The following is a 25,946-nucleotide window of genomic DNA, read 5'->3' as shown; positions in this document are numbered from 1 at the left end:
ATGTTTACACTATTTTAGAAATATACTTATTCCATAAAAGTTAAATATAACCTATAATATGGACAATCACTTCCTAAATTATTTCTCTTTAGGTTCACGTGTATTTGAGTTCAGGTTTTGCAGTTTATTAAGCTTTAATCCTTCAGGGCTCGAAGTAACGGCAGGACTGGATTAGTGACCCAGAAAACCCAGGTGTCTCTGTTCTTGAGGGGGTGCCACCTAAAATCATCTGGGTCGTCTAGAAACCAAACCCTTAACTGGGCATGGAGGATTAATCCTTCAGGTAAATCATTCCAAGTCCCCAAAACATTTATAGCAAACACTCTCACTTGACTAATGCACAGAAAAGCTGCTGTACCACAAAACAATACATAGGGCTGGTAAAAGAAACCAAGCCTCCTGTCTCAAAGTCCAATGTGATCACCATGGCCATCTTTGCAGTCTCCCCTCAGCTTGAGAGAGGCCAAATTTCTGTATCAAACACTAAGAGAAGGGCACTCTTTAGAACAATAGTGTTAACAAGGTAGTTGGTGAATTTCTTTCCTCTCTGAAGATCTGAGACATCTTGCCACTTGTTTCCTTTTCTTTTTTTTTTCAGGTAACAAGAAATTAGGGCTAATTTTGGATTTTCCAAACATTCTCATCCTTAATTGAGAATCCTTATGTCTTTGTTATCCTGCCTTGCAACAGTGTACAGTCCACCTCTTAGATTAGTGGACAAAGCTGTGAATCATCCCCCAGATGTGTATTCTACAGGTGGGAAGCACAGGACAATGGAATGGACTATAAAACCAACAGCATTATACAGAGTTGCTTCTCCATATTGACAGTGAATCAGAAGTAACTCTCTACCTAAATCAGGGCTTAATTCATAAGCTCACATTAATTCACAAGTTCAATCCAACTTCTCAAAATGCAATAGCACGATCTTCCAACTTGATTATCTTCACTGAAAGTATTTAAAAGCATTTGCTGAGACACCGTTCTTTCTTGTGTCAGACAGGATCAGTGTCAAGTGAACAGCTGGAGTAGACTACATTCTGTCTAATTGCAGGGGGTTGACATTTTAGGAAATAATCATTTCTTGCAAGAGAGACATTTTCCCCTGGAGTGGACACCAAAGGGTACCTCCTGGTAAATAAAGGCTTAAGTATTTATATATTTATATTTATATATATATAAGTATATATATACACACACATATACTTTTGACATTCTGTAGAATCGGAAATATTACAATCTGGATGACTTCTACAATAATTTTAATCAACTAAGAGAAGTTTAGGACTCAAAGAAGTAATTTTTTAAAAATAGAACAACAAGAGAGAATTTGTAGTGAAAATGCCATCCCATATCACTACCACTCAGGAAAGTGACGGATATTTCCCTTGAAATAATCATGCGGAAACAGTTGGTTTGTTTTGAAGGCATTTATCTCAATAGCTCATTCACTAAAACCCCCTGAGCTTTAGTCCAAAAAGTTAATTTCCATTTTCTTTTGATAATCAGGAGAATCAACCCACTTTTCTAAACAATCACTTTTTCAGATCATTTTCTGGGAGAAAATATGTTTTAAAAGCATGTTTGGAGTGAATTTGTAAGCAAAAATTTAGTAAAAGGGAAAGAAGAACTTTTCATTCCTCAGCTCAAACTCAGCTCAAGTTTAACTTCTAAGTATTTCCTATCTTGTAAGAGTCGTTGCTGCCATTAGGGCTTTCTTTGTGAGGTGGCCAGTTTTCTCCTAACAGTGTTCACTAAATTCATTTAACTCATGCCCTAGGCCAGTGACAAATCTACTTTTCCAGCTGTGATACTTTAATAGCTTAAATTTCTAAAGTAAATAGCATCCTTCGCGCCTTTGAAAACCAGTTCTGGCAGTGATTAAAGTAAAGAAACGAAACATTTAAAGAGCTTCAGATATGCACCATCAGAATGCATGTGTCAGCTATAAGCTCTATAATATATAATGAAGGGAAATGCCCAAATCCCAGAATCCGGTTTAGGCAATGGGACTACAGATACATTTAAAAAGATGGAGAGTCAATTAACAAGTATATTATTTCATTTTAAATCTGTTATGAGACATGTATGGGTGAGAACAGACAGCACTGCTATTCAGCATTCATGAACCGAAACCACACATAAGCCATGTTCAAGCTCAAGGAACTTACCTTATACACTTGTCCGTATGTTCCATTGCCAACAAGTTCCACCAATTCAAAGATCCCTGCAGGGTCCTGAAAGAAAATAAACAATAAAAAGTCAAAACGATATTCTAGCCGTTGTCTTAATCAAAAGCAAATACGCATTTTAAATAAGCAAATAAATAACAACTTTAGCTTTGGGGGGGCTCTCATATGTTAATATTAGAGAGCATTAAAATTTAATTCAGCTGCGGCTATGAAATGAGTCCAAATCTATTTGTTTCTATTTTACATTTCTATGAGATGTGTTTAAATCAGACAAAAGGAAACAAGACTTCGTTGAAACAATAAAAAAAAGAATTAATGGGCTTCCCTGGTGGCACAGTGGTTGAGAGTCTGCCTGCTAATGCAGGGGACACGGGTTCGAGCCCTGGTCTGGGAGGATCCCACGTGCCGCGGAGCAGCTGGGCCCGTGAGCCAAAACTGCTGAGCCTGCGCGCCTGGAGCCTGTGCTCCGCAACAAGAGAGGCCGCGATAGTGAGAGGCCCGCGCACCGCGATGAAGAGTGGCCCCCGCTCGCCGCAACTAGAGAAAGCCCTCGCACAGAAACGAAGATCCAACACAGCCAAAAATAAATAAATAAATTAATTAATTAATTAAAAAAAAAAGAATTAATGCATTTCTCACTGTCAAATGGAAATACACTTGTAGGTACATCGGGCTAAACTGGAAGGCTCATCATCCTGAAGGGGTTCTAATTTTGAAGATCCTTCTGTTTGACATTTCTGAGCTGCTATTTGTGTTGAACACTGGCAGTTCAGAAAGGAGTGCTCCTGTGTTGTGGGGCAATCTTCCCTGCAGAAGTCAACAGTTTCCAAGAGAAAATGGAATCAACCTAACTTCCTCTCTCAGAAAGTATTTCTCTGGATTCATCTCCCCTCTCGACAATGCTGCCTCTGCAAAATACGCTTTTGCGGCTGGCCTCCAGTTCCTGCAGGACCTGGAGAGTCCCGTGCAGGATCTAGAATGCAAATGAAACTGGAGAACTATGCAAGTTCTTAGCACCGAACAGGTGTCTGCTAACCCTCAAGAGTCAGCTGTGTTAGAGCGCTCAATAAATATCCAATAATCGTGGATATTATTACCAAATTACCATCCCCGAAAGCTGAAAAGAAAAATCAAAGCTATAAGATTCAACTCAGAGACAGAAAGTGCCTTTGACCTCCTCTGATTCCTAACTGGACAGAAATGATTTCTTTAAAGGCCTAGCTCATGAATCACAAACATATATGTCCACAGAGGCCAGGCAAGTAACGGAAAAGAGTGAGGGGGCCGCAGGGGCCTGTGACAAACTGAGGAAGTCACATCCCCTTTGGGGGGCAGGGGGGCCAGCTGGAACCAATCGTTGTCATGTCAACCTATGAGCACAGTCTTGCCAGGTCTGAAGATTTTTTTGAAGAAAAACTGAACATTTTGTTTCATGTGAGATCTCATTTTTGAATGTTAGGCACGAACTCACTTTAAAAAAAAAAAAACTCTGGGGAACAAATGAAAAAAACGTCAGCCTCTGGCCTAAAAAGCATTTCCCCTCTCCAGTCAACAGGTTTACAGAGCACTGCCATATGGTGTGACAGTGACTGAGAAGCAGGCGGGGGAAAACCTGGATTTTAGCTTCAGACAGGCCTGGGCTGAGCCCCAGCTCTGCCTTGTCTGGCGGCATGATCCCAGATCTCTCCCCTGGGAGAGCAACTCAGTCTCCACGCAGACAAAACGGGGAGGACATCTACCCAGCAGAGCTCTGGGGAAGAGTAAGTGAGGGTCTAGCACCACACCTGCACGTAGTCAGCAAACCTAATATTTGACAGGAATCATTTTTAAGCTGAGGAATCCCACACCTCTAGTAGCATTTAAAGGGAAAGGGGCTGCTATTCACAGGGAAGGGGACAAATGAGTTGGAGGTGACAAGTTAGAGCTCTTTAAAGTGACAATCTTCAGCAAATCAGACCCAAGAATAGCCCTTTGTGATGTGCCTTCAAAGATCTCACATAGAAAACAAATTAAAAAAGCAAAAAATAAGACAAAACAGCAACAGCTGAAGCACTTAGTCACAAAGACTGCAATTAGCATTATCCATTGTTATAAAGCCAGGAAGGCAAGAAACCCCACTCCAGACTCATGTCCCGACAGATGGAGAAGTCCAGAAGTTCCAACTATGCCCCACCTGGTCAGGGAGGTGTGGACATCATCCCAGATGGAACCATGAGACAGGAAAACATGGGAAAAGGACCTAGAGCTCTGCAGACGGAGACCCCAGAGCTAAAAGTCACTGTCAAGGCCACCTGGGAGGTTCCTCAAGATGGGAAAGAAAAATCGTGTTTGTTAAACTACTAGGCCATTAGAGCAGCAGGTTTTATTACGAATGGAATTAGAAAGAAATGAGGAAAAGGGGGAGAAGTAGCCCACAAATGGTGGCAGCTGCTGTTTGTTTCTAAGCTGTGCTTCCCAGTAGTTTGTTTGCGCAGTGGTGTTTCTGCAACAAATTTCAAGAGAGGTCCTACATTTGCTTGAAATATCTCAATTGTGTGTTGTTTTCTTTTTTTTAATATTTATTTATTTATCTTTGGCTGCATTGGGTCTTCGTTGCTGCACGCGGGCTTTTTCTAGTTGAGGTGAGCGGGGGCTACCCTTCCTTGAGGTATGCAGGCTTCTCGTTGCAGTGGCTTCTCTTGTTGCGGAGCACGGGCTCTAGGCATGCGGGCTTCAGTAGTTGTGGCTCGCGGGCTCTAGAGCACAAGCTCAGTAGTGGCACACGGGCTTAGTTGCTCCACGGCATGTGGGATCTTCCCGGACCAGGGCTCGAACCCGTGTTCCCTGCATTGGCAGGCGGATTCTTAACCACTGCGCCACTAGGGAAGCCCCTCAATTGTGTTTTCAACATTCATTTTTCTTGACTAAAAAAAAAAAATATGAACAAAAGAAAGGAGATGTAGGATGGTGAGTACTAGCTGCCGTAACGAGCCCGGGAAGCATAAGGAGGGTGGAAGGAGAGGGAGGAGCAGAAACAAGGTGCAGAGTGGGACCCACTTCTACACCCAGGGGTCACCCCACCTCACAGACCTCTCTTCAGGGCTGGGGTGTAATGGGCAGGTCTCAATATGAGCCAGGCAGCTGACTCCTAGGTTCCTTCCTCTCCTCAAACAATCCATTCATAGGCATATTGGTCCAGCCAGTCGGAGCCAAGAAGGTTCAATGCCAAGACTTTCATTCCAGCTGCTGGAAGAGAGGCTCTTCCCACTGGACACATCAAGGGGCTCAGAAGCAAAGGTCAGAGGGACTACAGAGTTTGATTGGCATCCCGCCTTGGGTAAGCAACCAAACCGGAAACAGTCGTCAAATTAGGGTGGTTCCCCAGGAAACAGACTCTGAGAATCACCGAGATTTACACAGAGGGTTAACTGGGATGTGCCTCATAATCAACGCCAGTAGGGAGTGACTGAAGAAGGCCTGGACTGAGCGGATGAAGGAAGTCAATGCAATGCAGTGGAACCAAGACTTCATCTGCTCCCACAGGAGCTCTGGAGTTGGGATGACTCTTCAGAATTACCCTACCTTGAGGCATGGGGGCCTCTGTACCCCACCTCCATTGACTAGTCATTGCGTGCAGGCTGTCCCCCATCCCCGTCCCAGAGGTTATGATCTTGGGTGAAGGGACACTCTTCAGCCGAGGACAATTCCCAGGTGAGAACCATCGCTAGCCGCCTACACTCCCAGCAGGTAGACAATGAGCACCTCAGCAGTGGACAGGGAATCTGGGTGACACACCATGGCATCCACTACAAGCATCGTGGCTAGAAATGAGGGCCCACTTGGAACTGGAAGAGAAGTCTCCAAGCATCTACCTTCTACAGTACGCAGATAGTAATAAGACAAAACGGCACAATTAGAGTCATGGTGTTTACAAGGAGGGAAGAGAAGTCTCCAAGCATCTACCTTCTACAGTACGCAGATAGTAATAAGACAAAACGGCACAATTAGAGTCATGGTGTTTGCAAGGAGGGGGCTCTCTGAGACCCTAGAAAGCACAAGGCAGAGCTATTGTTCAGGGACACTTGAACTTAGCACTGACTCTTAAGCTTCCCTATTCCCTCTCCCCCAATCCAAGTACCTGGACAGCTGGATGTTTGTGAATATTCCCTTACACAAATGCATATAAATGGCAGAGACTTTCTTGGGGAATACTGATATAGCTTGAATGTTGTAAGCATTCAGCTGTGTTCTCCATTCTTGCAGGACTCTAAAGTAATTTCTCCTGGCTCACCAGTGACCTCGATCTCTTGTTCGTAATGGTCTCTTCTCAGTCTGTCCTGGTTGTTCCCTCTGAGGCACTGACACTGCTGAGCATCGCCACTCTTGTTGAAATCCACCCCCTCCTTTCTCTTCCGTCATCCAGCGTCTCAGAGAGATTTTTCTTTCTTCTGCCCATACCTTAAAGGTTGGCTGACCCCAAGGTTCCATGCTCCTGTTGTTCATTAAGTGCTAAGGGTTTTATCTCCAGAAGTCCACCACATCCGTCTACTCCATGCTGTTCATACAACAGCCCTCACCATCTCTTGCTGGGACTGTTTATTTCAACCAATTCTCTCCTCCTTTCAACCTATCCTTCACACCAATCTTTCTAAAATAGACATTTCTAAACACAACACACCATGCTTCAAAATCCTACACAAGGTGGCTCAAATTGAAAGTCAAGGTCCTGTCATTCTTAGGCCCAGCTTTCATTCCCAGCTTCGTGTTCCATCATTTTGTGCTACATCCAACCACTTCAAACCTCACTTCCCTGACACATCACACTTAGCCATGTCTCTCTGCCTCGGTTCATACGGTCTGCCTGCCACGATTATTCCTTCTACTATTCTCTATGAGGCAAGGTCCATCCTTGAAGGTCCAGTGTGACACCTCCTCTGTGAAGCCTGTCTCAAATTAGTGCCCCCGCCTCTCTGCCCCCACAGCACGTTGTACATGGCTCCGTGATAACCGCTCTCACACAGTGAGGTCTCCTCTTCCATTTCTCTCTCTTGATGAATTACAAATGGCCTGAGAGCAAGCACTGGAGCATATTTATCTTAGTGTTTCCAGCACTTAGCATGGTGTCCAACACACAACTGCTAGACATAACTATTTACTCAATAAGGTTGACGTCCCACAATGCTCCACAATATAAGTAGAGGAAGTCGCAAAAAATGGGATCAGAATGTAGAGCCAAAGGTCTAACAAGCTTACGTCATTTCTTTTTCCATCTAGACATAGCTGTCCCAGCCACTGCCCCTTCCGCACCCCCCTGACCCGGCTCCCAACTGCACAAAACATGCATAAGCTCCTATGGTCGTCCCAGCTCTAAAGAAAATTCATAAGGGCCATTGTTGTAAGCTGTGCCTCAGGTACGTGGAGAAGACAGGCTGTCAGGATGCGGCCACGTGCAATGGCCACATGCACGTGCAGGATGCGGCCACGTGCAATGCAACAAGGAGAAGACGCTGTGCCTAATGATCATGTTACAGAGACAGGAAGGGTAAGAGAAAAGAATCAGCTTAATCCTCCCTCTCATGTTTGCTTAGAGGCTCGTAAAGCCAGGATGGGCAGCATGGAAGAAGGTTACATACACAAAGGAGAAATGAGCAAATCATTGACATTTACCAAAGTCAGGAATCCCTGTTGGCTACACATGCCTTTATTCAGATCTTAACCTTTGCTGGGAGGCTGAAAAGAAAATTTAAGTCTAAGGTAGAGCAGGTTACATTATTTCATAATGAAATATAACGACGTATCAAAAGACATGCTGTTCCATGAAAGAAAATGTAACTTTTCAGCAAGTTACTGATGAAGGCAAATTTGATTAGTCATAATAATAAAAATCACAATAATCACTAACATTTCATGAGCACTTACGTGCTAGGTACTATTCCAAGCACTTTCCATGGATAGGTTATTTGATTATCACAACTCTATCAAGTGGTTGCTGTCCTTGCCTTTGTTTTACAGAGGAGGAAACGGAAGCTCAGAGAAAGTAAGCACTAAGTCGAGGTCACACCAACAATGGGTGGCTGAGCCAGGATGGGTCAGACTCCAAACCCCAGGCCCTTAACCACTCACCACCCCATCAGCTCCACAGAATCAGAATTCCCGGCCCTTGATTTTCCACTTGCTAGCTCTCCAGCCCTGGGCAAGTTTCAAAACTGCCCTGAGTCTCAGTTTCTCCATCTTTAAAAAGGGAACAATAGTATGTCCCAGGCAGGGTTACTGTGAAGACTGTGAAAGTGTCTAGACTAGCTCAGGGCCTGATACTTCATAGGACTTCAATAAATATTAACCTCTTTCCTTCCTTTTCTTTTTCCCTTTGAAAAAAGAATTCATTCAATATACAAGGAATATGCTGCAGAAAAATTCAGGGTGTGTTTCAAATATTTTCAACTCATAAAGCCAGTAAAAGAACACCGATTGTTTATTAACCAAGATCGCCACACGCTTAACAAACCGAGTCAGATATCTATGGACAAACAAGTGTCTCTTTAGAAATCAGCGAGACATTTGGAAAGACGCATTAACTTTTCGGGGCTCCTGGGATGCTGGAATAAATTCTCTCATCTATCAGCTGATGAAATTCAGGTGGCATTGGCAGGCTCAAGTCTGACTTCTCAGCAGGGTGGAGTGATTTAAGATCTAGGAGTTAATATTCCCAGTCACTGAGTTATACTTTAATTCTTCCAGGTCTCCTGAATGACACTGGATTTATCAGAATACTAAATAACATCTCTGGACTAAATCCCAAAGATTGGAAAAGCCAAACCTAAATATACAACTAGGATGACTACTTCCTTAGCATCATAAAAGATGATACATATTCTTCCCAGCCCTTTCCCCCTTCTCTGAAAATGAAATCAAGAGAGAAATTGGGAGCTTGTACAGACTCTAGACAACCCTTCTCCCAAACTCCTCTTCTTCAAGACATGGCCATTCTGTGCCAGATCTTTCACTTGAGGTCACCAGTTCTGCGTCAGGGTGAAATAAACCCTCGCAGAATGTGGACGGCTGATACGGCTCCCAGAATGACTGCCTACCCGCAGATTCCCTACTGACATCTGCTAAAAGACTGTGCTTACTCCAAACTCACGGGCCTTAAAAAGACCAAAATGTTATTTCTCTTAGAACCATATTTAGCAGCTGATTTGTTCGGTTTCAGCCCTAACTGACAAGCATATGCTTACAGAAGCAAAACAGGACAAAGAAAACAGGAACAGTAGGAGAACTCTCCATATTTATCTTGAGCGTTCAGGCTTTTCAACACCATCGTTATTCCACAGTAAGTAGAGCACTGGGAACCATCGTGCTGACTCAACACAGCACCCCCAATTCTAGTCCATGCTGCACTCACAGCCAGGCCAGGTGCCTCGAATCATTTTTCACTGGCCTTCCCTCCTAATGTGAGGGTCTGAGGAGCCAAAGGTCTTGCCTTCCACAATGGGGTTTATTCAGTCCCCGGGCGCTACTGGCACCCTCCCACGCACCTACTGTCTGGGGTGGAAGCAGGCAGTACACTGGCCCTGCCGCTTGGTGCTTCCAGTCTGATGAAGGAATAGACATGAGCACATAACTACACGTCCACAGCCATTAAATTACAATGACAAGCGACATGCAGGAAAAATAAAAGGTGCTCTGAGAGCATATTCCTGGGAGATCTACAAAACAGCCCAGATTTCTCTTCATTAACATACTGCCCAAGCCATGCCTCTCAAATGGAACAGATAATTCAAGTAAAAAATACATATAAAAATAACATAAAGCTAAAGCACTGGTTGCTGAATTTTCTCACTTGATCATCTATATAAATTAAGCTCTGCAGAGCTATCAGAGGATTGGTGAAAAAATGTTAGGTTTCACGTCGGGATTCTGCTCCTTGCTAGTGTTATTTGACCTCTCATATTCTGATTTCCCCATCTGTAAAATGGGAGAGTCCCGCTTGGCCTGCGGTCTTTGCAAGGCTGTATCCCACACCAGCTGGGCACCTCCCCAATGCCACATGTCCTTGGTTGTCCTCTGGGAAGGGCAGTGCTAAGTGCAGGCTGACTCCAGGATGCCCACTGCCCCTTACGGCTGTGCTTGGCTACACGGTATTGGCGTCCTTTTACCAATACTAACTCTGGCAGGTTCTGGACATGGTCCCAGCCAAACCTCAAGGGACACGGCCCTCGATGCTGGTAGCTGCTAGCCCTCAGGTCAGGGGGACCGGAGCCTCCCCACTTCCTGTTCGGGTCCCAGTTCCACCTGCTACTCAGCAGCCAGCGGCAGTAGACCAGCTTCCCCACGCCTGCCACTGCTCACCTGCTCCACTCGGGATGTTGCATCTCCCGCCTGTCCTCAAGAAGCAGCCTCTAGAATGAGATCTGAAACCTGGCTCTTCAGATTAATAGGGGTGAGACCTTAAGCTATAATGGTCATCATCACTGTCTCTGGGATAGACTATGGCCTAAATGCTTTATATACATTTTCATATTTAATCTTCATAGCGACTGTGGGAAGTAGATATTACTAACCCCAATTTCCAGATGATGAAACAAAAGCTTCAAGGAATTAACTGGCTCAAGGTTAAATAGTATGTGGTAGAAACAGCAGCCAAGGCCAGACTGCAAAGGGAGGAAAAAAATACATCCCATGAGGATTGTTCGGAGGATCAGAAACAACATATATAAAGCATTTAGCACGATGCACAGTAGTGCTTAACAAAAAAAAGCTACTGCTATTATTGCCCTTGCTGCTGGTATCATTAAAAGTTGCCCAAGATGACAGCATTGTCAGTAGTAGAGGCAGAATTCAAATCCAGATATTTTTAATCCAAGCCCATCACTATTTCTCACTTCTCTACAAATGGCCAATGCTGAAATTAACTTGGGGCTGTGGGGTTGATGAAGGCCTTGCAGTTTAACCATGGAGCCAGAGAAGGGCCAGTAACCTCAAACCAGGCGGAGGCAACCAGGCAAGTGGCCGGGAACCCAGAAGTAAAATGTACCACAGCTGCTCGATGCCCCTCCTTCCCATCAGAGCCTGGAGTCCCAGACACGGAGACCAAGTGGGCGCTGAGATTTCCATCCAAAGCTACCGTTTCCTTTTTTCTTACTTTGCCATCAGCTAGGATGAATACTGACTACTTTAAGTTAACCAATCAATTGACAGTGAGAAGCAGTAAACCATAGTAGTTAAGACCATAGACTACAGCCAGAAAGCCTGACTCTGATCCCAGCTTTCCCCTTTACTAGCTGTGACCTTGAACAGATTATTTAATCTCTCTGTGCCTCAGTTTCCTCAACTGTAAAAGAGTGATAATTGTAGTACTTACTTCCAAGGATTACTACAAAATAATTAATATATAGAAAACATTTAAAGCAATGTCTGGCATAATGTAAATACTCAAAAGTGTTTGTTAATAATTCCTTATCGTAGAATGCAAATTCTAAGAAGGAAAGACTTATACTGGTTTGGTTCACTGCAGTGCCCCCACTACTTAGATCAGTGACTGGGACATTATAGACCTAATAAATATAGACTTAATATAAATATATAATATAGACCTAATAGATTATAGACTTAATAAATAGCTGCCGGATGAATCATGTCCCCACGGGTGTCACCAGTTCCACCACCAAAAGCCACCTTACGATAAGATCTCTGACATCTGGAGCAGGGATTTCTGAGATTGTATCAATAAAATCCCTCTCCTCATTTTTTTACAGAAGAACAAACTGAGGCCCAGGCAAGTCCTATATACTCATAAAATCATAGGTTTTTCCAACAAGAAGAGTTTAGGTGGCGTGTCCAAGGTCTCAACTAGTTAGTAGCAGATTAAGGTCAAAACCCCAAGTCCTTTGACTTTTAGTCTTTCTCTGTGTTCAATAAAATCCTTTGATAAACCAAAGTAATCACTCACTGTCTTTCAAACAGTGGACCTAGAAGGGAAGAGAGCAGGAACTGGCGCTGGGGGGAGGGGGAATGTAGGCACCAGTATTCAGGTGTAAATTCCAGGTACTTGGGTTGAGAAGTGAATTTATTTCACACCCAGAAACGATGTAACAAGATTTATCACACATCGCCAAGTTGATATCATTGAAACAATGAATTTACTAGTTCACAAGTACATATCAGCATAGATGAATGGGATTTTTCAAAATATACTTTTCTCAGTTCACAGACCTTGTATATTCACACTCATATTTAGCTTAGTTCCAAATTACAGTTGACCCTTGAACGACACAGGGGTTAGGGGTGCTGAAAATCTTCATATGACTTTACAGTTGGCCCTGTATAGCCACAGTTCTGCATCCATGGATTCAACCAGCCATGGATGGTGTAGTACTGTAGTAAGTATTTATTGAAAAGAATCTGCTTATAAGTGGACCCGTACAGTTAAAACCCATGTTGTTCAAGGATCAACTGTATTTCCTTACAAGAGAAAACAAAGAATTCTACCTAATTGTTGATTGTTGTTTGCTGGCTTATCTTGGAAAAATGGGCATGCATAATTAGGAACATAAAATTAAAAAGAGAGCTGAGAAAGGCTTATAATGTAACTTGGAAATTTATTCTGATTTGGGTACTGTAATCCTTTGTCAACTCTTGGGATTCCCAGCCAGCCCGTCTCACCCTTCCTGACCTGGAGTCCCTGAGCTGTGGCCACAAACCTGCCTGTGCACATGTGGAATAAACAGAACCCACCACTCTCTTCAGGGACAATTTCCAACACAACTGCAGTCAGGGAAAGGCACATAACTCCATGAAGCAGCCGGAGAGAATTCTCCAGGATACTAGGTCACATGGCAGATTTTGGACAAGGAAGGGATCTCCACCTTCCAGGACTTGCCTCAACTCTCCCACAGTCTGTTCCAGCTCGAACATTTAAGTTGCTCTAAAGGTCAATATGTACATAAAGGCCTCCCACCCCGGCCCCTTCCCTCCCACCATCAGGTTGTCGCAGAGATTATACAGCTGTTTGGGGAAATGTATCATACAGTTTACAGATATGCAAACATGGGATCTCTCTAGGCCTGTCAGGACAAGGTAACTTTCCAGCATTTCCAGCAACACGAGGTCGAAATGATGGGAACCAGACTAGCAAAGATTTTGGCATTTTGCCTTTTCAAAGATGCTTAGATGAAGAAAAAAGATAGCAATTGCAGCAGATGGACTTTAAAGATAAGAACTGATTACCTAAATAATTAAGTAAGAAAGATTAGGAAAGCATCCAAGGTTCCATTTTGGAAAAAGGAGCCTTAACCCTTCCCCCAAAGGTACTCATTTACCTCCTGCTTCCAACAGACCAACGGCACACATTTGCTTGAAAACATTTTCAGCCCTTCTCCCCACACCTATAAGCAACCATGCACTGGACAACAGGCCCTCTCTGTGGGATGAGGAGGTTAGTACCAGCTGGCTGGATCCCCTATGACTCTCACTTCCAGAGAGGGGCAGCACGGCTAAGAGCCAGGGAGAAACAGCCAAGAGTCCATCAACATCAACCTGGGGCAGGGGCCTGTCACCTGGAAGACGGCAGTGTGAGCCCATCCCGGTTCATCACTTGGTGTCGCCACTAATGGCACAGATGGCTGGTTAACAACAACCCTTATACAGATTGTTTTTGACAAGGCTTCACTGGCATCTGATCTATTTTTTTTCTTCAAGGCTTTTGTCCCTATGACTAGGCTGCACTAAGGATATACAAGTTTGTTTGTTTTACAGGGTGGATACTTTTTTGAGTGGGGGCTTTAGACCATCTTTTCAAGGGTCTAAATAGTTTTGCAAATCCAAGAAGCTCAAACTAAACTTCTCTGTGTCCCTCCAGACTTCCAAAGGCGATGAATTTCCATTGTCAAAGAGGTTTGGGAACATCGAGTTTAGAAGGTTAGCAATTTAGCTCTTTCTTTATTGCAGGGCCTCTCAGAGCCTTTAATGTATTAATATGCCCTGGAAATCTCCAAGAGAGGGCGAAGCTTTCCACATTCCCAAAACTGTCTGGCTGTAGAACACTTTTTAAGGGACCCTTGTGTCTCTCTAAGCACTGGTGTTCTGTGGAGCACAGGTTAGAAAATGATAGTGTACACAGCAATCTTTCCCTTCTCATTCATGCTTAAGCAAAGCTTCCATCTTAAGTTACTAGAGCAGGAACTGCCCAGTGCCACCCAATGTCCATTCTCCCATTGGTCCTTAGTAACAAAAACTCCCAATTTTATTTGGGAGACAAAGCACCCAGATCAAAAACTACATGCCCTAGCTTCCTTGAAGCTAGGGGTGAATATGTGACTAAGTTCTGGTCAGTGATGAGTAAGCAGAATTATTGTGTGGGACTTTCAGAAGGGTTGCTCAAATGGAGCAGACTTAGCTGAAAGAAGCACTCTTTTGTCCTCCAACCTCCTCCTTCCAGCTCCCTGGAATGTATATGCGATGGCTGGAGCCCTGCAGCCATTTCTGACCCTGAGGTGAATTTACAAATGGAAGCCTCACGCTAGGTTGTTATGGCAGAACAATAAAATGATTCTAAGTCTCTGATAGCCATGGAACTACCGCACCACCACTGGACTGCCTATATCTGGATTTCTTTAAATTGAGAGAGAAATAAACTTATATCTTCCTAAACTCTCTAATATTTAGGGTTTTCTGTCCAATACAGCTGAATTCTAATTCATTTACTTTGAAGTTTACTGTTCAGATATTTTTATTTATTTGTGTTAAACTAACAGTCCTTCTTTAAAGTACTCTTCTTCATCAGCCTTTGCTTTGGTAGAGGTTGCAGATATTATAGTTGTTCAACAGATATTCCCGTTCTCCTTCCACTGGCACATTACAGGATGGCACTTCTTCACCCCTCTTTAAGTTGGGTGTGACCACATGATTTGCTTTGGCCAATGCAATGTGAGTGTAAGTGATGTGCCACTTTCAGAGGGAATATTTGATTGTTAGTGTGAGATATTTTGATAACTATGGAAGCATATGTGGACATGAAGCCTCCACTAGTCTGTATCCTTGGGTAGCTGATGAACAGAGTCTCTCCTGACGGGCTCTGGACATGTGGCATGGTGAAGAAATAAACTTTAGTTGTATTAAGTCTCTAAGATTATTTGTTATCACAGCACGTCTTAGCCCGTTCTGACTGACAGAAATGACCCAAAGATGGTGATAATAATAATCTCACTGTATAATGTTTTATGATATCTGAAACAATATTTCAGAAGAATCACTTTTTACTAGGTAATCTCCTATACCACAGACATTGTACAGAGCATTTTGCAAAAATTATTTTATTTGATCTCTGCATTGATCCTGTAAGGTAGATTGTTCACAAGAGAGAAAACTGAGACTAAGAGAGTAACCTACATAAGATCAATGTCCAATGCCAAAACGCACATTCTCCCCACTGTCTCCAACCTGCAACATCTGAAGGCAGCCCTGGAAACAATGAAAACCCTTACAAAGCTGACTGGTGACACAGGAATCCGTGGAACCCTTTGTTACTAAGGAGGGTGGGGGGAACCGAATTGAAAAATGGAGTTTGCGCTCTCGTGGCTGACCACATCCTGTATGGACTAAACCAGGGCATGCTGGGGCTTGTAGTCCTAGTACCACACTGAGAAGAGCAGAACTACAAGTCCTCTGATGCTCATTTGAGTGCCTTTAAACTCAAAACCTGCTTTCTGAGCCACTGTCAAGGTAACCTAGCTGCTGAGAATAACTAATTGGGCAACATTCTCTGACTGCTGGCATGAACAGTTATAATCTCAGCATCACCGTGGCAACCTGACTGGAATGTTGGTTATTCACACAAAGAAAAACCGGTCTCCATTCAGACCAGGATTGCATTTTGTCTATATTCCACTTTTCCCATTACAAGTTGCTACCGAAGGAACAATGCTTCTTTTAAGAAGAATGTTTATTACTGGTCTGTGGAAAAACAGCATTTTCATAGCCTAGAAAAATTTGGAAAGGGGGAAAAAAGTAATATATCCTTTATTGCCACCGGCAAAGAGATTTTATTAAGATGGCTCTATACAAACAACAGTAAAGGCCACCGTGGAGTAAGTGACCTGTAACTGGCCACAGAATTCTATGGAGATGTCAACAGCATAGTATGGGCAGTGGATTACTAACAACTAGATCACATTAAATTGACCAGGGCCCATCTCCTGGGTACGTACAATGTCCTATTGTAGACCCTTCCCCCAAACCCCAGTGGCTCCCCTGGCTTATTCTATTTCACCATCCAACCCCAGGCTGTATCTTTAAAGCACAGGCAGCCTGTCTCCATGCATCAGCTACAGCCAACTGCTCACCAGGCCCAGAAGATGCTCTTACGTTCTGTGTCCTTGTTCTTGCTGTCAAGAAAGTCCTTTGTTCCCACTTCTGTCAAAGTCTTACTAGTCCTTTGAGGTCCAACTCAAGTCATATTTCACACCTAAGACCCTCCCAATATTGCATTAGTGTAAACTCCACATTAAACTGCATCCCCAAAGCTGCCTGAAATGTGTCTGTCTTACTGCCCTGGAAGGCAACTCTTCAGGGAGCAAGGTCTATGTCTTCATTATCTCTGATCTCCCAAGATGTTTAACAGTGATGCCTGACACATCAGTAGTGTGACATGGGAGCATGAGTAGTAATTTGTGTACCAACCAATCAGGGTTTGAGTGGGGCTTTGCCACTTCCTGGTGTGTAATCTTTGAAAAATTACTTAATCTCTTTCAGCCACAGTTTCTTCACCTAGCAACCAGATGCTACTCAAAGTGTGGTCCATGACCAGCAGGGTCCGCAGCACCTGGGAGGGGTTAGAAATACAGAATCTTGGGCTCTGCCCGGAACTACTGAATCAGAATTAACATTTTAATGAGATCCCAGGTGATTCGAGTGAAGATTGATGTTACAAAAGTACTGATCAAACCTACTTAGCAGAATTATGGTTAGAATGAGGGAAAGTTTGTGGAAAATACCCAGCAAGGAGCATGATACCTAACAGATCCTCACTAAATGACGAAACTATTACTAACGATAAGAGTATACTAATGTTTAATAATTTACTAATATACTAATAATTCCCTAATATAAAATGGAATGAAAATTGAGTTGTCTGGTGTTATGGAGGATTCAGATATCATGACATGAGCTTCCTTCAAGGAGCATGTCTAATTAGTAATAACAGAGGAAAACAAATGTAATATAAATGAAGAGAAATGAAAGGACTGTGCTTTAGAAGATCATAGTTCTGAACCTGACTTCATCATTTACAGTTTTTTCTGACATTGACCAAATCCACTGAAATTCTCTAGTTCTTGGTTTTTTCTCCTATAAAGTAGAAATAAGAATACCATTTCCCTGCCTGCCTTTCAGGGTTGTACTAAAGTTGAAATGAAACACAAGCATGAAAGAATTTTGCCAGGGTGAAGTCGGGTTGTTCTCCATTAGTACAAAAATAAAATATGCCCATCACAAATTTTCCACTCCTGAACCCACGCTCAAGGGTGGCCACCCTTGCAGGACAAAACTGCATATTAGGGCCACTACAAAATAATGTTCAGCTTATTCCATTTTATAGGATTTGAGGTTGGAGTTTTAATGGAAGGAATGAGGACAGAGATAAAGGGGGCATCTGGCTCTGCCTGCTCAGGCAGTGGTCATGGTAAGGTACCTAAGCTGAGGGTACCTACGGCTTGGAAAATGCTGAGGAAGGCATGGGAGGGGCCGCCAGCATGAGCCGCAGGAGAAGGAATTCATAGCAGACCTGGGGCTTTCTCAGCTCCAGAGCTTGGGAAAGAACAGTTAAGGGAGTCCTGAGGATTCCAGTTTGCCAGGCAGGTCTACTGGGGCAGGAGCCTGAGACTGGAGGGTACTTTGGGGTCTGAGGAATAAGGAGGCAGCATTTGCTGGAACCCATTTCTCAAGAACCCGACTCAAGGAGACGCGATGGAGTTTAGCAGAACACAATGGAAATGCCAAGAGAGTTCAGGTGGAGGGGGAGATGGATACAAACAACACAGTCAAGGAAGGCTGAAAAGAAAAGGTGGGCACCAGGCTGGACTTGGAAATACACACAGGATTTGCACAAGCAGGGAGAGATTAGCAGAGGGGAGAAGTTTATTTTCTAATGGTATTATTTTAAAAGGATACACGTTAATTGCATGTATCACTTCCGTCAGAAATAATCCGAACCTCGAAACGTCACTCATAGGACAGCACCCTCATTCAGCAAGATTTAGATTATGTCTAGAAACCTTGGGTCCATAAGCATTTCATGAGGCAAACAGATTTCAAGCACTGAACCCACATAGCTATGACAAAGTGGCAGACCCACATGGGATAATGAATAAAAAGCCAGTATTTTTTTTAACAAAATGCCATGTTTGAAGCCTCATTTCTCCCAGGCAACAAAGGAACAAATATATAATAAAGTTACACTGCTGTAGTAATTTGTTTACATTCATCGTCCGTCCGCACTCAACTATGCTCCCTCTTCCCAAAAAGCAGGGGCCAGGCTCTCTTCCTATTAATATTCTTAGCAACTCGCACAGTATCCAGGCCACAGAGGGCACTTAATAAATGTTGGTTAGGTAAACAAATAATTTTACCAAGACTCACAGTAAGATAACATATATAAGCTGTTATTTACTTTTTCATTGGTGAAATAAAGAGTAACTAAGGCAGACTTTATATATCATGAAGATATGGATATGCATTCCTCAGGAGTACACAGCTAGGTGCCAGAGAATCTGTGAATCCACATTCGAATACGATGCATCTTCCTGGAAAGCCTATTTTCCTTAAGGACTTACATATTTATTTTAATATATTAAATTAAGCATGGATAAGTTTGTGTCCATGTTAAAGATAAAGCAGAAAGCTTCTAATAAATTTCAGGTTTCCAGTGGAGGTACTTCAGTCAGCCCACCAGCATCTCTAGGGGCTCAAATTTACTCTCTTTCACCTACAGGGATGTTTTGGTATGCAGTATTCAGAAGTATACTGTTCACCTATGCTACCCATATCCCTAATTTTCTAATAGAGTCAATGCCCTTTATTTCACCTCTATTCATTCAGAACTTGAAATTACTTAAGTTACAGCTGGACAGCAGTTTAATTTTCTATTGCTCACACAGAATAGGGTTTAAGAAAGTAATACATTTTAAAAATAATAAAAGGAATACTTATTTTTTAAAAAGCATTGCAGTCAAGTGCCATTCACATCCGATCACTGGCTAATTACAATCAGACATCTCTACTAAAGCCGGCACTCCACAACCTGTGTTAACACTGCCATTCTAGTACCTCACAGATATCTACACTTAAAAGGGATTAAGACTCTTTACAAATTATTATTGTCTTACTTTTCACCAATATAAAAATGCCCCCTGGGGCTTCCCTGGTGGCACAGTGGTTGAGAGTCTGCCTGCCAATGCAGGGGACACGGGTTCGAGCCCTGGTCTGGGAAGATCCCACATGCCGCGGAGCAGCTGGGCCCGTGAGCCACAACTACTGAGCCTGTGCGTCTGGAGCCTGTGCTCCGCAACAAGAGAGGCCCACGCACCGCGATGAAGAGTGGCCCCCGCTCACCGCAACTAGAGAAAGCCCTCGCACAGAAACAAAGACCCAACACAGCCATAAATAAATAAATAAATAAATAAATTTTTAAAAAATGCCCCCTGCTCCTCCCAATTCTTTGGATTAGTGAGGTTGTTCTGTCAGGCAAATAGGATGATTCCAGTTCTCAAATAGAAAGATGGTCACACAGGTGTTTATTAAATGAGCTAAACATTTTTGTTCTGTGCACTTTTCAGTATATATTTCACAATTAAAAGGCTTAAAATAACTTAATCAAGAAGAATGCAGATTCAATTTTGAAGAATAAGCAGCCAACCAACAATTAAAATACCAGTTCCCTGTCCGAGGAGTGCTTCAGAGATCAGTAAACTAAGGCTTACTTAAAACCCAGTAGGTAAGCATCCTTTGTTACGTGTAGAAATTCTCACCCTGATACAGAATTCCACTCAGTAGGTGACCATACCATACAGCATAATGCTAAGCATATAATATTTGTAGACAAAGTATCCACTTCATGGACATACTGTTTGCCAGTGAATGTGTACCTAAAACGAGTCTGTGGTAACATCCCCAAAACCTGATATCAGCTCTCTCTCACATCTTCCACACTTGTTCCAAATCTTTCTAGGGATAGTTCTTTCAAACAGCCTTCTCATGTGCCCTTCTCAGCCGCTATATTCAAATGCTTATTTGAGACAAGAGTCTTGGGGAATACGTGGCTGAAGATATTTTTAGAAAGAAGTAGAATTTTGTGCAGTTGATTATTAAGTCAAACAATGAATTTAAAATGAAAACAACTGAAAAATCTACATGTCATTAAACTTTCCCTCTTGAGTAGAACCATCTGACTTGTACCAAAGCCACTGTAGTACTAGGAGATTCTAACCACTAAGAATGAGGCATGTGAAGTTCTAGCTAGAACTGGCAAGAAGACACTAATTCTTGTACTAGTTGCATCTTATAGGTGCAAGTGGAATAATTTTAAGTTCTCCACAGGCAAAATGTACAGTTAACGTGGCTTAGTAGTTCAGAACTTGGACTCCAGGACAACCAAAGCAATGACTGCACAATCATTATTAATCAATAATGACGGCAGAGGACTGGGGGATGGGGCAGACCATTCCAACGTAGAGAAAGGGCTCCTACCAGCGAACGACGTGGGTATTTAATATGTTTACTTACTTTAACCCTCTCCAGGAATGATATAACATAAATAAACAGCCTGTGTGCATTTTTGTGATTTCTATATGCCCTAAAGTACTCAATGAAAATACTGGCCAGGGGCGGAGCTGGCAAACCTGCCCTGAGCCTCCATCTCTTAGTACCATCTCATCCCTCCTGACCACAAGGCCAGGTCTTCATTTCCTCCTCACAAGGTGGCTGCTTGGCTTGCTGGAGAAGCCCAGCAGATCTCACTCACCCAAACAACCACTGCTGAAAGGTCTGGCTCAGCACCTCATCTTTATAACAGAGGACTTGCCATTGACACACATTATTAACTAGAGATACTCTCCTCCTGAAAAAGTTGGGGCTCTAAGAAGTGACATGAAACACACTTAAGAATGTAATTTACATATATTTAGAATTAGGTATAAAAAGGAGGAAGGAGTAGTGGCATTGCACAAATCACTTCAGTTCCAATTTCAGGCCGGGCTACTTGCTACCCATGTGAGTTTCAGCGCGCTATTTTATTTTGTTGAGTTTCCTAAATTTCTTGGGAAGAAAGTGTGTCTACCACAGAAGACGCTCCTTCCCCTACCACTTCTGCACACACACACACACACACACACACCCTCACACACATACCACCCCCTTGCTCTACTTTAACCAGCTTCAATTAGTCTGTTCACAAGCATCTTCCTCACCAGCTGGTTTCCACCCTCAAATCAGATTAAGCATCATGTCCGCCACGCCCTCCCTAAAACCCACTTCCTTTCCCCAGAAGAGCTTAGTTGCTCCTCCTCTCTGTTCTCACAGTATTTGTTCTAGAAAGTGACTACAGCACCTGCCATGTATTGTAATTATGTGCTCAAGCGTCTGACTCCCCCTTCTAAACTGTGAGTGAGCTACTTGAAATAGTTCTGAGTCATATTGGTATCTCTAATTTGTGACAGTGTCAAAACTCACAGGAGCTCCTCAGTAAGTGTTGAATGAATGAATGAATGAATGAATGAATGTTTTCATTTCTTGAGCATTTACTATGTGCTAAAAGCACTCACATGTATTATCTGTAATCCTGGCAAGAATTCTACAAGGTGGACCTGAGTATTTCAGTTTTACAGATGAGAAAACTGAAGCCCAAATACAGCAAACAAGTGACTAAAGTCAGGACTGGACTGACCTACAACCTGCCTACAAAGAATCTAGCAGAACACCTAGCACTTTTTAGGGCCTCAGAAAGTGGCATCTTCCTTCCTTTTGCTCAAACAACAAAGAGGATGTGACTGCAGTCATGGAAGGCAGTATCAGAAACTAAGTTCACTCCTGTTGGTCAACGCTGTAACTTAGGAAATTTGAAACAAAAAGCTCATTTCAACAAATTCTGCATCAGCACTCATGAACAATTTTTTCAGTGGCACATTGGAAAAAATCATTCCCCAAATATTTCCCGAGCGCCTGCTCTACGCCAGCTCTGTACTGTGCACTGGGAGAGCCACGGATGAAAATTCACGATCCCAGTCTTCCAGGAGCAGACACCGGGAGGTGCCGGCATTTGTAGAGCGCCAGCAATGGGTACTTCTGAGTGTCTCCGAGCACATATTCTTAATGGGCAGATGTTGCACGCCCATTAAGTCTGTCATTAGGGGACCTATGAATCATTTAATGGAACACTGAGCAGCCTGCTCTGTGCCATGTATGTGGCCGCAGAAGATTCTTTTACAAAGATAATGTTCATGCTACAATTGAAGAGCAGCCCACATGTGGACTCCTGCCTCCCAGGGTACTGAAATGAGTCCTTAGAGAGTGGCTCAGGGTTTCCAATGAAACAGCAATATGATTGCCATCCAGCAAAGCAGTGAGCATCAAGACATCAAAGTCATCCATCACTGAGACTTTATCACACATGTCCCGCCAACCCCTCCCTGGAGGAACCTCTTGTTTCCACCAACCCATTATGTCCATCTTGAGACTGGCAACCTGGTGCACCTCTGCTCACAACCCCGAAAGGCACCATTCACTTGGCGTCCTACGTGAACGGCACCCCAGCACAACACAACATAACAGGAATACATCGTGAATGGTGTGCAACAGAAGTGGTCCTCACTACCAAGGGAATTAAGGTTTCCATGCACCTTCCGTGGCGAAGCCATGACTGGCAAATCCAACTTTCAGGCAATATGTGAGAAGTTCACTGTCCCCTCCTGGCACTGACTGACCAAGGTCAAGCAAAGCCTGATGATCAAGGTGCCTCTCTTCCTGCCCCAAAGTGCACACAATCAGCCACATATAAGAGTAATTATTCTCAGCACTTTAATTAAAACGCCACCCAACTGAATATACTCTTGTCAGATCCCCACTCGGTGTTAACTCCATGTTAATAGTTGCCACACCGTCTTTGAAAGCAACACGAATAGGATTGAAAGTGGATAACAAATAATAATGGAGCAAGATCGCAGCCTCATTTTATGTCTTTTGTCACCATAACTACATCTGATCTCTTTTCTAGGCCTTCAGTTCTCACCATCATTCCCTCGTGGGCTGAGCAATTATGGTTCACACACCCCTCTGAACAGCCCCTATTTCACAGGGTCTCCCACATAGCCACTCAATTAATAAAACTAAATGACTTGGTTAGGTTCGCAGAAGCTGCCAACAAACTGCCCCACTGCACTTGGTCTCTGCTTCCAACGAAGCACTTGATGCTGGGTGATGTTGGTGATCCCAACATCTTTCAGGTGAAAGTCCAAGACCATCAACCTGCTTCTCTGACTAGCTGAGTAGATGCATGTTAACCTAACACCCGCCCTTCATGAGATGAATATGCTAGTTTGTAGCTGCTGCGTGGGGTTCAAAATATGCCTCCCCAAAATATGCCACTTTGACATAAGGATTATTTTGAGCTGAAGACAACTGAAGAAGCAGGCGCACACACACACACACACACACACACACACACACACACACACACTCTGCCCTCTCCACTCTACCAGGAAGGGCAGTGTGATTCTTATTAATCCCCAGAAACAACTCTAGATTCTTTTGGCCCAGAGATGGCACCAGAGGAATCTAAATAACAAATCTAACTAACAGACCCTTGACTTCCATTGGCTTGCCCTGTATATTTACCTTCCCAGAGTTTGCAGCTCTTGGAGGCCTAAAACCCATTTTCTTTGTCGTTTCCCTTCTCTACAAATGTACTGTTTTTTTGTTAATAAGCTATATAAACCCAAGTTATAACCACCCCTTTGAGTTACTCATCATTGAGTTCTCCCGAATGTATGCATGATGTACATGTTTTTTAAAAAATATATGTTTTTGTCTTGTTAATCTCTCTTGTCAATCTAATCTGTAGGGCCCCACCAACAGACCTAAGATGGGTAGAGGAAACAAATTCTTTTTCCTCCTCTACCCTATAATCTATCAAACAGATCTTAACCTGTGCCCATTACAGCCTGTGAACCTCCTGGAACCAGAGCCCATGTTTTGTGCACGTGCATTTTTGAAGGAAGAAAATCCAAACATTTGATCATTTGAAAGGGCTCTAATATCCAGAATCTTGGTTGACCCTTCAATAATCCTTCAACACGAGCTGGCCTCGTGGTACACTCACCCGCATCTCATAAGAGAAGAACAAACTCTGAGCTGCCTACGCGCCTGAGTCACCTGAGAAGAGGTTAGGGGGCCCTCCTGCTCCTTAGCCACAACTTTCCACAGGATGCAGCCACAATCGCTAAGACTCATCTCGCACAGATCACCTTGGCTGGGATGACTCACTCTCATCTAGACTCCAAGTCCTAAGGACAGAAACTATTTTTATCTTTTTTATCTGTCTTGTATTATCTATGTGTGTGTATTAGGGGGTGGGGTGTTTGTATATAACAATAACCATGATCAGTCAACTGAAAGAAAGCACCTTCCATTTCATAAATATCTATTTCTGTTTTCTGTCACAAGACGCTTGTAAGACAACTTTTTAATGTCTGTATATAAGGCCATAAGATGTGGGGCGACAAGACTTTGACAAACTTATAGCAGACACAAAGAAAAATCTGCTCGATGACTGAGAGAAAAGAACTTCAAGATCCAAAAGTTCCCAACACTTTATAACTGCTGAAGATAGCTGACTAAAATTCTAACAAAGTAACAGCTCAAAATGTCCCTTCAGGTCTGCACAAAATCAACTAATTCATTCCAAAAAATGGTAAGCAACTACCCAAGGGTAGTTGTGCTTGGTCTTACAGAAAACACAAAGATCAATCGGGTGTGCCTCCTGCCCTCAGTGAGCTTAGGGACTACAGAGGGAGAGGAAACTGAGACACAAGAACAGACATACCTGCAGACCATCTCCCTCCTTAACAGCTTCCCAGATGCCTCTTTTTTTTTAGAGTAAGGTTTTTTTTAATTTTTATTTTATATTGGAGTATAGTTGATTTACAATGTTGTGTTAGTTCCAGGTGTACAGCAAAGTGATTCAGTTATACATATACATATATCTATTCTTTTTCAGATTCTTTTCCCATACAGGTTTTTACAGAATATTAAGTAGAGTTCCCTGTGCTATACAATATGTCCTTATTGATTATCTATTTTATATATAGTAGTGTGTGTATGTTAATCCCAAACTCCTAATTTATCCCTCCTCACACACCTTTCCCCTTTGGTAACCATAAGTTTGTTTTCTATGTCTGTGAGTCTGTTTCTGTTTTGTAATTTTTTTAGATTCCACATATCATATAAGTGATATCATATGATATTTGTCTTTCTCTGTCTGACTTACTTCACTTAGTATGATAATCTCTAGGTCTATCCATGTTGCTGCAAATGGCATTATTTCATTCTTTTTTATGGCTGAGTAATATTCCATTCTGTGTGTGTGTGTGTGTGTGTGTGTGTACACCACACATCACATCTTCTTATCCATTCATCTGTCAGTGGACATTTACGTTGCAGCACTATTTACAATAGCCAAGACATGGAAGCAACCTAAATGTCTAGATGCCTCTTGATTTTCAATTCTAAAGC

At 42.9% G+C, this 25,946-nt stretch overlaps 1 protein-coding gene across 1 annotated transcript in view; it reads right to left on the bottom strand.

The window, feature by feature from the left end:
* TNIK (TRAF2 and NCK interacting kinase) overlaps positions 1-25,946 on the bottom strand; it is a 410,774-nt gene that overhangs the window by 317,290 nt on the left and 67,538 nt on the right. Inside the window, exon 2 of the mRNA XM_061193436.1 lies at positions 2,172-2,237. Within this exon, the coding sequence (XP_061049419.1) occupies positions 2,172-2,237 (66 nt within the window). The remainder of the gene's footprint in view (positions 1-2,171; positions 2,238-25,946) is intronic.

The sequence above is a fragment of the Eubalaena glacialis genome, chromosome 6 (genome assembly GCF_028564815.1).
Source record: "Eubalaena glacialis isolate mEubGla1 chromosome 6, mEubGla1.1.hap2.+ XY, whole genome shotgun sequence".
NCBI classification, from domain to species: Eukaryota; Metazoa; Chordata; class Mammalia; order Artiodactyla; family Balaenidae; genus Eubalaena; species Eubalaena glacialis.
This window is presented reverse-complemented; position numbering and strand designations above follow the sequence as displayed.